Source organism: Bison bison, unplaced genomic scaffold, assembly GCF_000754665.1.
Source record: "Bison bison bison isolate TAMUID 2011002044 unplaced genomic scaffold, Bison_UMD1.0 scf7180017864309, whole genome shotgun sequence".
Taxonomy (NCBI): Eukaryota; Metazoa; Chordata; class Mammalia; order Artiodactyla; family Bovidae; genus Bison; species Bison bison.
The window spans coordinates 9,829,263-9,846,119 of NW_011494881.1; the positions used below are offsets into that span (position 1 = coordinate 9,829,263).

Sequence of the window (16,857 nt, forward strand, 5' to 3'; positions counted from 1 at the left end):
TTGAATCTAGCCCCCACAGTTTACAAAAAAGTAAGGGGCAAGGATGTGACTGAAGCACTGCAGAAAGGTAGTGACCAAGGCAGGACAAGAATCAGGGTCTCTGGTCATTCTTCAGACAAAGATTCCCCCAGGATCCTCTCCCTGTTTTGATTCTGAATAAGTGTTAGTATCTCTTGCAAAGCTTTGGCCACTTCCTTTTTTTCCAGTAACTGATTAACCTGTATTGAAAATACGCACATTATTGTTTTCAAAACAGTCTTTCAAATATCAGCAACCCTTATATTTATCTAGGCTTGTTAAATATACCTTATCCCTTGCCTTCCCCACACCAATATCTGCAAACCATACAAGTCAGGGATTTTCTTGCCCCTGTGATGAATTAGAAAGTTAAACCTGAGTGGTATTATTTTCCCCAAATCTTACAGCACATCTAGGACTTGAAACCAGAGCTCCTGTCCCCTAATTTAGTGCTCTTACTTTGTCCACTCACGATGTTTGTGTTTGGTTCACTGAGTTGACAAGATCAGAACACCACATGCCTTGGAAAATCACTACTGGGACATTCTACCCCCAAGAGCAGCAATCAGATAACCGGAGAGGCAGACAAGGATGAGAGAACTTTCGTTTAGTCTCGGGAAAATCCCTTGCTCCTCTGTGCGTCTGTAAGCATTGGCTCTCTCCTCTTGGTTCCGAGCACGGTCACTTCTGTTACGCGCTGGTCCTCAGGGCCCAGCATGTGCCATTCTATGAAACAGAGTGCGAACCTGGCACGGTTCTTTGAAAGCTTTTGCAAAGCACAGAGCAAGAGTTGTTAGAAGATGGAAAAAGGCTCCAGTGGCAAGCCACTTTCGGAGGTCACCATATTTCCCAGGGCTTTCTTTCCTGAAGGAGATATAAAGCTATCTTGTAGTCCGGGACAGAAAACATGTTTTCACCTTTTTCAGCCAACTGAGACCTCACAGAATCAGCAGTTGGCACATTTTTACTGGTTTTCCTGGCCCGATTCCATTCCAGGAGGCCCTGCCCATGGGGAGCTGGTCTTTGGGCAAGCATTTGAGGAGGGCCCCTCTGGGTCCCTAGGGCCTGGAGGCCCAGCCATGTAAATGTCTTCTTTTCTGGTTGGTTTGCAATGAGTAGACACCATCTGTTGAATTTAAAATTCCCTTTGTGGAGGGTGGTGAAAGGCTTGTGTGGAAGAGACACTGTTATCTTTCAAGCAAACAGTTCATGAGGTTGAAGAGCTGTGTTCTTGGCCTAACATATGTTTGCCCAATGGCTGTGGGAGCCTCCCCGCTGGGTGCTGGATTCCGCCCCATGGCGACGTGCACACATACCGCGGCTGCAGCACACCATGTCCGCGCCCTTACATCTCCCCAGTAAAGAAAACCTCCATTTATAGAACCCGCCAAACAAACTCACTCTTTAGACTCTTAAAAACAAACAAGAACCTGAGGCCACAGGCTCCATGCGTGCATGTGTGGTTTTGCAAAATCTCAAGCCGTGAATCAAAATAATTTTGGAGACATAGTCAAAGCCCAGAACCAAGCCCTGTCTCCAGGGTGGGAGAAATGTAGGAAAGATGGGCTGAGAGGAGAGGAGGACAGCCAGATGGAGAGAGTGATGGGAACAAGACATTAGGGGCATCTTGCATGTTCATAGGGAGGGTACATGTTCCTCACCTCTGGATTCACTTGCTATAATGACTTCAGCAGAAACATAGTCAGGTGGGTCAAAAAAGGTGACCACTGATGCCTGAATTACTTTTCTTTCAACATCTAGAGTCCATCTTGCCCATGCTGCTTAATATATGCTGTCCTGTATGATTTCTCCTTTCAAGTTCAACTTCTTTTCTCTCTTCCTATAGATGATAAACACACTGGTGCCATGACTTGTGCATCTTTCACATCCCCAGATGGAGGTGCTCACTGAGAGCCTGACATCCTGGAGATGGATGTCACAGACATGCCTTCTGGTGCTAAATAAGCTTTATGGAATGTCAATTACTTGAGTGCCAGAATCAAGCTATCTCCTCTTCTTGTGTTCTTTCACCACCAAATTTGGCATAGAGTGCAAGTATATGCTCAAAAGATGAGAATTCATTTGGGTTGAGACTTAGCTCAAAACCTGTCTTTGAAGTCTTCCCAGACCTAGCTCTGTCTTTCCTCAGAGTAGGACTCATCATCCAATTTAACCCACCATGCTGCCTCATATGGTAGCTGCTTCCCTGTCTGTATCTACTGCTAAACAGTTGGGGACCATGCCTCAGCTATATTTATAGTCTGAGAGTTTAGCAGAGTGCTAGGCACCAAGTTGGCATCAAAACATTCTTAAAATGAATGAATGGATGAATGATAAACTATATGCAGAACTATAAGCTATATTATCTGGTAAATTTCAGCCCAGCTCTACCTAAAACATTCTTAACTTCATGAGAGTCACATTAAAAAAAAAAAAAAAACAGTATAAAAACTAGTTTCTTCAGGGAATTGTTCTTGGAGAGCTAGGAAAGAATATAGATAGAAAGGAAAAAGAATTTGAAGATCATCTAGGTTGATCGTTAGTTATACTTGAGGACATACAATGAATGAATTGGATGGATAAAGGGTGTGACAGTGGTGAATTTCTGTTTCTAGACCTCCACTAGAGATTATTTAGAGGTAGTTTATCACGGTATAGTTGAGGGAATACTGCACTGTATGTCCAAAAGTTCTACACATGTCTTGGTTACTATTTATGGTTTCAGTTAGGCTGCTTTACCATTCTGAGCACTAGTGGCTTTCTTCAAAGTGGAGAATGAAACACCCTAAAATTCCCCTAGGACTCAAAGTCTGTGAGACTGTAAAGAAGACTATGATGGGTGTGTTGCATGCGGATGACACTATGGCTCTGACATCTAGGTTATTGCCTGTGAGAGGCTGTAAGTTTGCTGACATGTGCCTTTTTAATTATGAGGATGTCCCCATAGTTAGGGAAGCATTAAAGAGACCTTTCATAATCCCACCCAGAAGAGCAGAATAAGGCACAGCATTGAATGCGATGGGGAATGACAGCTAGAATTCTGCTGCCCTCTTTCCACCAGGCTGGGTCATGTGAGACCCTTCTGGCAATGAAGAAGCAACTCTTGGCAGTCCTTGAAAACTGTGGTTGTAGCAAAAGGAGTCTAGTCAGAGAAGCACAGAATCGGAGTAGAATCTTGGAGGTCACTGAGTCTCATATTTTCTCTGCCGAAATTCCCTGTAAACATCCTTTATGATTCCCAGTTTCTGATCAGATGCATATAGTGACTTGTAAGGCAGCCCAATCCTTTGGCAAACAGCTCTCTATTTTTCAAAAGTTAAAAAAAAAAAAAAAGATTCAAGACTTCTCCCAAGTTACATCATTTTCTCAAATCTATAAATTTGTTTTTTTATTCTGCTTTTTGGCATGTCATAGACTCAGTACTTTGAAGCAACTAAGCCTTCTCTACTTCTGGTTAGATAATCTTGACTGTCTCAGTCACTGTTCCTTACGCCCTTCCAAACTGCTTGATGGTTCCGGTTGTGAAGTTTCTGAATGCTGATGCTTCTTAGAGTCTGGCACCAAGAATTGAAACATAGCTCCCAGTAGTTACTTTGGGGCCAGGAGTGTGGACTAGGATCAAATTAGCTTCTGTGGTGGCAGCCCCACTTTGGAGATTCATACTTACTAAGCCTTCTTCATACACACTCCTCTTTATCCAAGGCTTCTCAAACTTCTGTTTGGGGACTTGTCTTGTTTTATTTAAAGGTAACAGAAATTCCATAGACAGGAGCCTGGCAGGCTACAGTAAAGAGCAAAGGGCGTGTGTGCCTGCAAAGTCACTTAAGTCGTGTCCAACTCTATGTGACCCTATGAACTGTAGCTCACCAGGCTCCTCTGTCCATGGGATGCTCCAGGCAAGAATACTGGAGTGGGTTGCATGCCCTCCTCCAGGGAATCTTCCCAACCCAGGGGTCGAACCTGCATCTCTAACATCTCCTTCATTGGAAGACTAGCTCCAAGTTACAACTAGCGCCACCAGGGAAACCCCAAAGAGCAGAGTTGGAGACAACTCAGCAACCAAACGACAGCAGCGACAGCAATTTACTGGAGTTTGTCCTGATTATAAAGTAATCATGATAGAAAATGTAATAACCAGTGAAAAGTATGAGAGGGAAAGGGTTAGTGGTGTATGTCTGGGATCTATCCAACCATCCACCCATGACTAGATATGTGGATATATATGTATACATCAAAGTGTATTTGTGTATAAAGAATTGTCATAAAGTTACAAAGCACAAGATGGTATAGTAACAGGAGTTTATAAACTGGAAATGACCAACATACTAATGACTCTTAACCATCAACATGGAAGACGTGGTACGGATGAAAATCTGTATTGGAAATGGAAGGGAGTGCATGGATGACTTAATTCCATGCATGAGATCTTTGTGTGTGTATTACATGTATTATAACTTAATTTAGGTTCTTAAATTAATACTTTTACTGGATCAATAGATTTCTGCCTATAATATTTTAAATTACGATATCATTTGCTGCATGCTATTTATCACACACACACACACACACACACACACACACACATATATATATATATAGAGAGAGAGAGTTTTATGTAATAATTCCTTTACCATTGGGCATTTAGGCTTGTTTACAATGTTATTATAAATAATGCTGTAATGAACATACTTAAACCATATACACTTCTTTGATATTTGCTGAATGAATTCTTGGAATTTCTGGATGAAAAGGTGACAGTTTTTAAGGCTTTAGTATAAACTGACATCCAGAAAGGTTAAAACAATTTCATTCTCCCATTAGTGCTGTGTTAGTCTGTTACTCTGAACTTTTGACAAGACTATGTTAAGAGTTAAGAAAACAGTGAATTTGCTAGTTAGGTGAAAATATCTTATTTAATTTGAATATTTTGGATTCCCAATGAAGCTGAAATTTTACCCCACATTTTCATTATTGACCATTTGCATTCTTTGTGTATTTTCTATCGCCATCTTTTGATCATTTTCCTCTTAGGGCTTTCAGCTTTTCCTTAATGATTTTCAAACACTCTATTAAGAATATTAAGCCTTAGACTGACTATCAGAGAGATTGTAAATGTTTTCCCCAGTTTTCACTTGCCTTTTAATTTTTTATTTAAATGTGTATTTTGGGATAGTTGAACTTTATATTTAGATTTTTATGATAGACATTGAAAAATGTCATCCTGTGGGCTGAAACAGCGAGCTGATTCCAGCAGGATCATTTTGAATCCTACTGAATCCTTTTAAATATATTTCTAGGGTGATGGGAGCTTGCTGACTCAGGTGGTGAAGAGTTGGCCTGCAATGCGGGAGACCAGTGTTCAATCCCTGGGTTGGGAAGATCCCCTGGAGGAGAAATGGCAACCCACTCCAGTATCCTTGCTTAGGAAATCCCATGGACAGAGGCTTCTGGCGGACTGTAGTCCATGGGATCACAAAGAGTCGGACACAGCTGAACAACTAACACTTGGAGGGTGATGGCCTCCATAGATATGATAAGCAAGTCTGTAACCAAGTCATTAGCAAAACACCAGGACAAAGTTTCCAGAACCTTCTCCCAGAGCAAGTTGAGCCATTAATTAGAATTCTTCAGGTATATTCTTGAGCCAATTAGATTCTACCTACAGTGGTCACTTTCTAGTCCGCTTTTTCTTTTCTGCCACAAGGATATCGTTAGAATTACCAGAATTCTTTTCAAAGACATTTTGAAAAGGAGATATGATATACATCTTTATTCTTAGTCACCCACCCACATTCATTGCTTGTCTCACAGAACTTGTCCTTAATGCACAGAAACTGCCTGTTTGTGAAGTGAACTTACATTAATTTGATATCTTACCTCATTATATGAAGGACTGAGCTAGCCTACTAGAGTTAATAAAATGAAAAACACTGATAGACTATAATAATTTTATAAATCTTGACATTGAAGTTTGAAAGTAGATGTAGAGATGATGGGGTGCTGCCTTTTTGCAGCTGGGTCACAGTTTAGCTCTGAGCTTCCTGACAACAAATGTGAAAAGGGTAACATGGTCACACACATGACTTATATCGCCATACAACATCGGACAAGCAAATACTGACTCTCAGAGCCATAGTCTGATGCAAGTAAGTTTATGAATTTATTAATCCAAAGTTCAAGGAATGTTTCATCTCTTTTCAAATAATTGGAAACACAGCCACCTATTTCTGGGCACCTAGCTCCTTTCTCATTCTCTGTAATTCTTGAGGGATCATATTTAACAGTTTTTTAGTGTTATTAAGTATGGTACCTGATGGCTTTAGACTTGATCCCACTTAGAGGTAACAAATTCATAGCTAACTACCTTCGATTTTTGACTGGTCTTGGATTCAGATCTCTTTTACTATTGTTGAATTTTATTCTCTGAAGCTCAGGGACACTCCATCCTGACAGGAGCTCAGTAGGACTTTGGAAGTGACTTGGACAAATCCCATGTGATATACCGTAACATGGTGGCAGTCTGCACAATCTTAGATAGCCTAGAACCTTTTCCACATTCTAGTTTTAAAAACACTTTCACCCTTTATTTATATACTTACAATATAGAGGGTTGATTTCTATTATTATTTGTACATATATCCTCAGTTTTATGACCTGAAACAGAAAAATATGTAGAAAATATATAGTTATAACTGTATGTATAATACTATGTATAGTAATATACTATAGATTATATACTCTCTCTAGTTATATCCACTTAAATAGGATATAAAAAGAATTTTATGGCAGACACAAAGGATTCCACTCATGGGCTAGATGACTGGGCCATTTTCTGGGACATAAGCGGTCTTATCACAGGTTCCCCATTCCCCACATGTAAATATGTGCTGTCTGTCCTGTCCTTGTAGTTTTAATGTGGCCACTATTCTTGTCAGTTCGGTTCAGTTCAGTCGCTTAGTCGTGTCCGACTCTTTGCGACCCCATGAACTGTAGCCCGCCAGGCCTCCCTGTCCATCACCAACTCCTGGAGTTCACTCAGACTCACGTCCATCGAGTCGGTGATGCCATCCAGCCATCTCATCCTCTGTCGTCCCCTTCTCCTCCTGCCCCCAATCCCTCCCAGCATCAGAGTCTTTTCCAATGAGTCAACTCTTCGCATGAGGTGGCCAAAGTACTGGAGTCTCGGCCTCAGCCTCAGCCCTTCCGGTGGACGCCCAGGGCTGGTCTCCTTGAGGATGGACTGGGTGGATCTATTCTCGTCAGCATGCAGGTGTTCCCAGGGACCTGCTGTGTGCTAGACACTGCACTTGGCATAGTGGGGTGGAGTAAAGAGTACAAGTTCCTATCTCTGCTTTCAAGGGTGTTTAATTATTTAACAGTTGCACTGACCAATCAGAATGATCTTGGCTAAAGCAGGGTCCTAAAAAGCCCTGTGCAGTGAGGGTGAGAAGGTCATTAACCACTTAGTTGCTGAATTGTGAAAGGTCTGGGAGCTCTAGGGGAGCAGCCAGGGTAAGAGGGTGGGGCACCCTGGATATTCAGAGCTGCAGTTTTGTGCCAACTGATAAGAAAATACTGAAGTAGTTTAATAACCAGCCCTGTTGTACAGGTGCAGACTTACTGAATACCACTTCTGCCTATTCTCAGACACTTGGCCATGGGGTAAAGAGAGGGAGGCCCTCTGGCCCCTGAAAAAATATAAATTGAGAGACTGCCCTCCTAGACCCTGACTGGTCACCCTCAGCTTACTCTTTGTCCTGCCCTTGGAATACTATTGACAGCTTTTTTTTTTTCTTCTCAGCACTTCACAGGCTCCTGGCTGAGCAGGAGTCAGTTGGCAAAGAGGCACTGAGCCCTTAGTACGTGTTGAAACTTTCCAGGTTGTTAGGGAGATTGCACTGAGATCCTTTTGGTTGGGAGCTGCGTAGACAGTAGTCACATGAAAAGACCATCGTAGAGCAGGCAGTGGCTGACCTGGGAAGCTCTGTAGGTCTAGCCAGTGTGGGAGACATCAGACATATGGGTTAGGTCCTCTAGGTCCAAGGCCTCCCCATTTTCTCAATAAAAAGTATGTATGTGGATATTTAGGTAAGTATCCTAGGGGGAGACGTAAAGATCTTAGTGGAAATCTTATTTTCTTAATTGGTTTGAGAACATCCCACCCTCTGGTTCTGGATTTGAGGTAACTCTGGTTCCACAGAGACACTTACCTCTCTCGGGTTCCATGGTTACCTGTCTTCCTGTTCCCTGCCCACCTCATGTCAGGCAGAAGTATCATCCCCGCTATGGGCTGGGGGTTGAGGACAAGGGGAGCTAATTCTTACCACAGCCTGCACCCCAAGATGAGCTGGGCAGCTCTGAAACTGGGAACTCCGGGTGTGTCCCTTGGTGGGTTTCCTGGCTGGGGGAGGGGGAGCTGCATTTGAATAGGATATAAAAGGAATTTTATGGCAGAAATAAAGGATTCCTCTCATGGGTCAGACACCTCGGCCGTTTTCTGGGAGGTGAGCAGTCTTATCACAGGCTTCCCGTTCTCGTGTTTCTTCCTTTATCCCCCACAGGTAACTATGTGCTATCTGTCCTGTCCTTGTGGTTTGGTTGTGAACAGTGTTCTAAGTCACTGTGCAGGCGTTTCCCTGGGACCTGGTGTGAGGTCTTCTGCCCCAGACCTCCCAGGCCTGCTCTGGCCCAGAGCCCTTCTCCTTCCCCATTCTGATGAGCAGCTAACTTTTGGGAAAGGATGGAGACCACTGAGCGTGTGCCCACTCAGGAGCAGAAAAGGTTGCGGGTCTGGGAGCAGCACCTCCGTGGGCCCAGCTGCCCTGCCTGAGGCCCCTCCATCCTGGAGGCTCACGACCACTGGCCTGGCTTGCAGAGGGTGAGGAGCCTGTTTAGAGCCACTGTTTTTATAAGCTAATGAAGGCAGAGTGGGAGCCACGGGCAGTGATGCTGGGATATTAACTCTGACAGGAAGCTTGATCATAATTATCTTAACGAGGATAGGGTTAATTACAGTGGAAACTTAAAAGTTCTCTCTGTTTGAATCTGCTGGAGCTGAATGCGTTCTGATGTTTTGTCATTTTGATGTGACTTTGGAAAAGGCACAGGGACTCTCCCGGCAGCCACAGCGGCTCCTGGGGGAGCCCAGCCGGAGCCCTGCGAATAGGTAACCAAGATGGTACCTGTGGGTGACATCATGGGCGGCCTTCCTGTGGTGGAGTGAAGGCAGGCAGCCTGCAGTGTGCTTCAGAGGTGCTGGTTAGGTGTCCAGAGCAAACCACCTGCTACCGATCAGACCACACACTGGGTCTCCGTGCCTGCCCTTGACATCTCTCCACTGGGCTGGGAAGACCTTTGTCCAGCTGGCCTTGCTTTACTCTCCCCGTCCAGCCCCTGACCATGGCATTCAGGTCTGCTTAGCCTTCCTAGCCCACCCCTCAGGCATTTGTAGTTACAGCCAACCGAGCTGGTGAGTGACTCTGGAGTGACAGTCACCTCCTCTTCCAGGGCTCTTGGGTCTGGGGTGTGTCTTGCTGTCCACATACGAGATTATAACAGAGATCTTTTGGTCCTGTCATCTTTTCCTTGTACCATAGCTGTCCCTTGAACAGCATAGATCTGTGTGGACCCTTAGAGCCTTTTTTGCCTTGTCATTTTATTTCACAGCGTGCATCTCTTTGCAGGCATCTTGTATAGAGGGGTATGAGCTAAAAGATTGACCCACTTAACTTCTTCCCCCTTCTTCCAGGAAAACATCAACAACATCAACACAAAAGTAAAAAGTTTCTAAAGTGAAAAAGGCATCCTCTAAGCAGCTGTTTATTGCCTTCCACATGCCAGCCAAGCTCCAGAAATCCTGTCCTCTCCAGTTTTACCCTTTATTATGCTCTTTGCCTCCTGTCCCCAGTCCCTCAGCTCTGAATTTAGCTGATTAAATCACCAAGTGCACATCACACTGTTGACATGAAGATAGGGATTTATTAATATGCACCCCCTGCCCCTCCCCCCACCCGCCATGTAACAAGGTTCCCTTTTAAATGAGCAGCTAAACACATGGCAAAATAGGATCTCGAACCAGGCAAGTGACAGGGGATTCGAGCCCGAGCTTCTGCACTGCTGTCTGAAGGCTTCTGTTGTGAGTTCTGCCCCAGAGCCCAGCCCTGGAGGGAAAGGCGTCTCTGTGACACTCCTAGTGTTCCAGGCTTTGTCCTCCCCATGCTGTGTCATCTTGTTTTATGCCTCCCCTGAAGCACTCTTGGAAAGGAGCTTTCTTCGGCTTGCCAGTTGCCAGCCATTCGCTGATTCTCCTGATAAGAGCATCATGTTTGCATTACTCCAGGATGGTGTGTATTTGGATGTGCCTTTGACCAGAGCCCAGCTGATGTTTGAGCACAAGGGCTTATTACCCGTCTGCTAGGTGCCCTGATGTGGAGGTGGCCTCGACTCCCCTAGAGATAAACAGGGGCTAGTTCTGAAAAGCACTTTGGCATCAGCACTCATTAACCCCCAAGGAGGAAGGGACTTCAGGAAAGGTTGGCATTTCCATGAGAAGCCACCCTTACTATACACCTTTGCACATCTGTTTCTCTGCACATCCCCTGCATCAGGATCCCTGACCAAAGGTCAGGGCTTCCAGAAAAATCAGCAAATGAAAGGAGGAAGGAAAAGAATGAAACCAGTATTTGCTAGTAAGTTGTTACTCCTCTCTCACTTATTCTTCATAAGATTTAACTAGCTTCAGGCAACATAGATGAAGGGAGCTCACAGGACTTACTGAGACTCCCAGATTCAGGCTGCAAGTAAATGACGGGACAGAGGTAAAATACCAGGGCTTCCTGACTGCATGTGTATAAATTGTGTGTTGCCTTCCTGAAGCATGAGGAAGAAGAGAGAAGAGGTGGAGGAAATGGAACGTGATGACTCTGTTGACCCGTGACCCCAGATGTACGCAGTATACCCCCACCCCAACTCCTGCTATGGAGTATATAGTGTCAGTTACAGGGATTCAGTGTGGTCTGGGTGCTAGGCCCTGGCTAGGGCCACCTGGAGGTTTGGGGCAGGAATGGGGCTGCTGGTGGCGTTCTGGGCCCAGTGAAGTCTGGGGGTTGAATTGCTTCTCTCACCTCCCAAGTATCACCTCTTAATTTTGGAGTCCTTTTGGACGGATGTCACGAAAAAGGTCTGGTACTCAAGTTCACACTCAAACCACAGGTCTAGGCATAGCATAGGCAAGCAGAGGGGTCTGTAATGGAAGTGCTATCAGTAAATGCATAAATAGTGTAGACAACGTCTCCCCGATTGGTTACATTTTATAGAATAGCCAGAGAGGCCGTGCAAGCCAGCCCTCTGGCCAGCGTCGTAGCTCAGCTGTCAGCCTCTGCAAGCTCAGCACAGCTCTTGGGTCTGGCAGGTGAACGAGCCGGGAGCATGTGGCCCGGCCCTGTGAGTCCCTCCACTGGGTGGCTTTCTGTAATTACCGTCTGTGTATACTGGACAGACACATGCACACAACTGCCCCTCGCTGCCGACACCTCACGCACCCCTAACCTTACAGCTAACTTTCAGCTATGCCTATTACCAGGGTTGTTTTCCCCTTTCTGATACTTTTTTAGCCCTGAGCTGGGTACTTTATTCTTTCAGATGTCTGTTTTCTTTACTGCCTCCACATCTCTATTGTTGCATTCAATGCTTTTTTTTTTTCCCAAAAACTAAAGTGAGAAATCCACTATCCATAAATTAAAACAATAAACTTCAAGCAGGGAGCCTTGAGGCAGAAATTCCCTCAACCCCTTTCTTAACCTACCCTTGCCTAACAAAAAGAAATCATGAAAGAAAAAGAAACGGCCCCTCAGACTGGAGTGATTGTGTGCTTCCTCCAATGTCTTGCCTTTTGAGGTAGCCACTGGGACACTGGGCAGAAGCAAATTAAGTGATTAGTAAAGAAAAAAAAACAAAGCAGAGGTGGGGGAAAGTCAAAGGCGGTGAATGCAGAGAAAGGAAGCCTTCCCTGCCGTTTCCTAGGACTGCGCAGAGGAGAACCGCTAAGAAATGATACTTGAAGTTATATTTATTATTGTAAGAGGGTATGATATTTCTGGGCAGAAATGATGGATGACAACTTAAATTTGTGTCCAGGGAATGAAGGTGAACTGTGACAGAGTTATTTATCTTGGGAATGGAGGTTAGGGTCAGCCGAGGCTGGGTGCCTGAAGGCACAAGACATTGACAAATTTATCCTGCAGGCCGTATCTGAAGCCCTTTGTTTTGGATCCTGGCTACTCACTAAGTGACCCTCATCCTTCATGTTGGCAATGCGTGAAGGATGCGGTGAGTGCCAGCGGCCCCTTCTCCCCCGCCGCCCCCGCCCCGGCTCCCTCTACTAATTCTTGTCATTCACTTTGCTGACAGGCACCAAGCCCAAACTATTCCCAGTCCTGAAAGGGAAGGTTAAAATATTTATTTCGGCTCATAATGGCCTCCCTGATTTAGTGCAGGATCATTTTTCCTGTTGGCTTTGTCGTTGCAGGTCACTGGAAGGACTGAGCGCGTTCGGGAGCCTGGAGGAACTCATCTTGGACAACAATCTGCTCGGCGATGACCTCGTGTTGCCAGGGTTACCCAGGCTCCACACCTTAACCCTCAACAAGAACCAAATATCCTTGGCTCTGCCCCTGCCCCCACTCCCTGCCTGGACCCTCAGTGGTCCCCTCCCGCAGACCATCCCCCCCCCACACAAATACCTGTGAAATGTCAAATGAGTTTTATGTGTCAGCTAAATTAAAGTAGGTGAAATACAGTCCGTGGGCAAAGCGTTCTGTCTCCTGGCACTCGGGACACTTCAGAGTAATTTATTATAGGTCATTCATAAATGAAATGCACCATTATATCTTCCTGTTGCTCCATTTTAGTGTAGAGATCTAAGTTATGGCTGTGAAGAAATCTTTTTAATAGATAAAAATAGAGAAAGAAAATAATGTCACTGCTGCCGAGAAGGCAAAGCCGGCTTCTGTTTGCTTGGGCTTGTGTGGGAGGGCGACCTCTGGTGGGAAGCAGAGGGTAGTGCGGCCAAGCAACTTCAGCTCTTTAAGGAGGTTTCTGGAAGGCTCTGGGGCAGGTTTGCGGAACACTGCTGACCAGAGAGAGGGGAAAGGGGCTCAGGTCCAGCTCTGCCCCCCGTGGTGTTCACAGTACTGGGATGATGAGAAGGGCCAAGGAGAGCCATTCCAGTGTGGTGAGGATCTAGCAGCCTGGGATGATACTTCAGAGGGGTCCATTGCTCTGGATTCTGTAATGAGGCTGAGAAATCAATCAAAGGTTATGCAGTGTGAGGCGCACAGCTCCTCCCAGTTAGCGCTGTAGACCTCTCTGCCCACACAGTGCCAGGGTGCTTAAGCAGGGTGTTTCGTCAGTTTTGTTACTACTTGTTGCCTTCACACCTAGAATAATGTCTGGCACAAAGTTGAAGTTTAATAAATGATTGTGGGATGAAGGAATTGTTGTGATCAGCTGTTCTTTATTGATCACTGTGCTTGGTAACTTACAGTGTATTTTGTTTTCATTCCTGCAAACCCTTTGAGAAGGGTGTGGTTTCTCCATTTACCTAGATTAGCAAAGAACTGAAGCATAGGCCCACAGCCAGATGTTTAACAAGGTACCAGGCCCTGGATTCAGTCTCAGCTGAGGCCAGATCCAGAGTTCTTTCCACTTGACTATGTTGCCTCAGACTTGAAATCCAATCACCTTGTTTTATTGATGGAGTGTTTGAGACCTGAGGTGGTTTAATCACATGTTTGTGTTCACATGGTAAGTTAGAAATAGATACAGGATGGGGCATTTTCCCACAAAGTATGAAATAAAGCTAGATATATATGTTGAGATTGGCATATATGTTTATGTCAGCTGTAAGAATGATTTGCAAAATTATTAATCACTGCTTACAATGTTAAGTTATAAGTTAGTATTGTATTTATTCAGTAAAATATGCTGTTTGTGGCCATTATTAATTGGTATTTTCTTAGAAGAATGAGAAGGCTTATAAGTAAATATCAGTCTTTATCATAATGAAATATTCATGGATTATTTTTTCCTCTCCTATCCTTTGGTCAACCAAATTTCCTGGTTGTTGCCAATATTAGCAAAAAATTGAATAAAAATTATTGAAAATAATTTTTCCAATAGTTATAGTGTGTCTTATGGCTTCCTTGGCCATTTGAGATGATCACCTGCTTGATATTCTGAAATCAACTAAGAATAAAAGGATAATTAGACTACAGTTTGAATGATACATTTCCTCCTATGGAGCCCATGCTCATGTTCTGTGTCCCACTTTACTGGAGGCTGTTGGGGTTGTTGGAGTTGGGGTTCATGTGTCAGTTTAATTATGTTTACCATGGCCACACAGCTAATCTTCTAAGAGCCTCTTGCATTTTTTTTTTTTTTTTTTTGTACGTGTGATTTTACAGCTTTCACCTGCCTGTTAGAGTAACTGACAAAGAGGATTGTATGAAAATTTTTTGTGTGTGTTGGAATCAAAGTACAATGATGACATATGCAAAGCAGATTTTTGCGTGACTATAAAACCAGCTGCCTCCGCCCTGGGATATTGTCAAGAAAGCAATATAAGAAATGGTGCAGTGAGAAGGGCTTCCCTAACAGCCCACAGATGAAGCCACAAAGACTGTACAGCAAATGTTAATCCAGAACTCAATTGCTCTTCTCACTCAGCACACTTCCTGGCCACTTCTCTGTAATACTAGTTGGTACATACCGAGACCTGCAAACACATTTTAGCACCAGCTTGAGCAAAACAGTTAAAAGACGGGCACACCCCCTATGAGAGAAAGTCATTTCATATAATGACAATCTGCAGATGAATTAGTGGGTGATTTTCTTGCTCAATCACTGATTTGTATAATGACTATTGGAAAGTATTTTTTGGATACCTATGTGTTTAATACACATAGGTTATAGTATTGCTTTTTTTTATTACCACTGGCAGTCGAAGAGATATTGAGCAAGTATTGATGGTTGACAGATTACCTGGTTAGATTAAATAGGTTAGATTCTACTAGGATTCATGTTTCATGTGAATTTGCTAAGCATTATTATCTCTCATTTTAGAAGATTCATTTTCATAACCTGGTTTAGAATATATTGAAAATGTGCAGGGATCCACGTTAGAATTCATTCATTCATTCGCTTAATTTATTTAAACTAAAAACAACAGCAACCAAAATAGTTCACCATTTCTCCCACCCTCCACTCCCTCTTCTGGCAACCACTGATCTATTCTCTTTATGTATGAGGTTGGTCTTAATGTTATTGTTTTAAATTCCACATACAAGATAGATCATACAGCATTTGTCTTTCTCTGACTTATTTCACTCAGCGTAAAAAAGTTCTTGAGATCCACCCATGTTGTTACATATAGCAAGATTTTATTCTTTTTCTGGCTGAATAATATTGTGTTTTGTGTGTGCGTGTGTGTGTGCGTGTGTGTGTATCACACTTTCTTTATCCATTCACCCACTGATAGACACTTAACATTGTTTCCACATCTTGTCTATTGTAAATAATGCTGCAGTGAGCATAGGGCTACACATATCTTTTCAAGTTAGTGTTTTTGCTTTCTTTGGATAAATATCCAGGAGTGGAATCCTGGATCAAATGCTAGTCTTATTTTCAATTTTTTTGAGGAACACCCATACTGTTTTCCATAGTGGCTACACCGGTTTACATTCCCGTCAGCAGTGTTCAAGGGTTCCCTTTTCTTCACATCCTCACCAGCAGTCACTGCTTCTTGTCTTTTTGATAGTAGCCATTCTAACAGGCATAAGGTGAAATCACAGGGTGGTTTTGATTTGCATTTCTCTAATGATCAATGATGTTGAACATCTTTTCATGTACCCGTTGGTCATCTGTGTGTCTTCTTTGGAAAAATGTCTATTCAGATCTTCTGTCCATTTTGTAATTGTAATTTTTTTTTTGCTATTGAGTTGTATGGGTTCTTTATATAGTTTAGATAATAGCCCCTCATGAAATAGTATTTATAATTATTTTCTCCCATTCAGTGAGTTACCTTTTTATTTTGTTGGTGGATTCCTTTGCTGTGCAGAATGTTTTTCATTTTTAAAGGGATAAGCTAGACTGGTGATGGTCTTATTCTCAGTGTGGCTATCACCAGAGACTAACAGGCTTCTTGTTTTTCCTTGGTTCAGTCCTTTCCCTGTTCCAGCATCTCTGGTCTGTGGCAGTAACGCTGAGGAATCAATGTTGGTGGTGTGGAAGGAACCAGAAGGAAGCAGAAGGCAATGTGCAGCTGTAAAGCTGGCCAGATATATCACTATACTGTTGTAAGTGCTTTATTGCCAGTATATACACAAACCAACAGTTGGCTTTTTCATGATGGAACATGTCTTCTTTCTCCTCTGGTCTACTGGTATGATCCCAAAGGTTGGCTTCCTTACCTTGTATACTTGACCAAGAAGTAAAAAAAATGAAAGACAGATAAAAGCAGCAGTAACACTATGTGCCATTCTCTATCTTTCAGCCACTGGCCCTCCCACCTGCTTGTCTGAATACCCCGGCTCCACAACAGTTACGAGGTGCCAGGATGCTACTCCGTGAAATGCCTTAACCTTTGGCTCTGGCCATTGGCTTTGCTGCACAGTAACACACTCCAAAACTTAGAGTCTTAGAAAAACCAATATTTTTGTTTGTTTATAGTTCTGTATGGCAGCTATTTGGGCAGGGCTCAACTGGATGGTTTTGCTCATCTTCCTTGGGTCACTCAGGCAGCCACGGTTATTTGGAGGCTCTGCTAGGGCTGGCTGATCTGAG

The 16,857-nt window shown here is 43.7% G+C and overlaps 1 protein-coding gene across 9 annotated transcripts in view; it reads left to right on the forward strand.

The window, feature by feature from the left end:
* The window catches only part of LOC104997535 (chromosome unknown open reading frame, human C10orf11), a 926,454-nt gene that overhangs the window by 627,782 nt on the left and 281,815 nt on the right, over positions 1 to 16,857 (forward strand). For all 9 annotated transcript variants that reach the window (XM_010852380.1, XM_010852382.1, XM_010852379.1 and 6 more), the window contains one exon: positions 12,545 to 12,671. In XM_010852380.1, the coding sequence (XP_010850682.1) occupies positions 12,545 to 12,671 (127 nt within the window). The remainder of the gene's footprint in view (positions 1 to 12,544; positions 12,672 to 16,857) is intronic.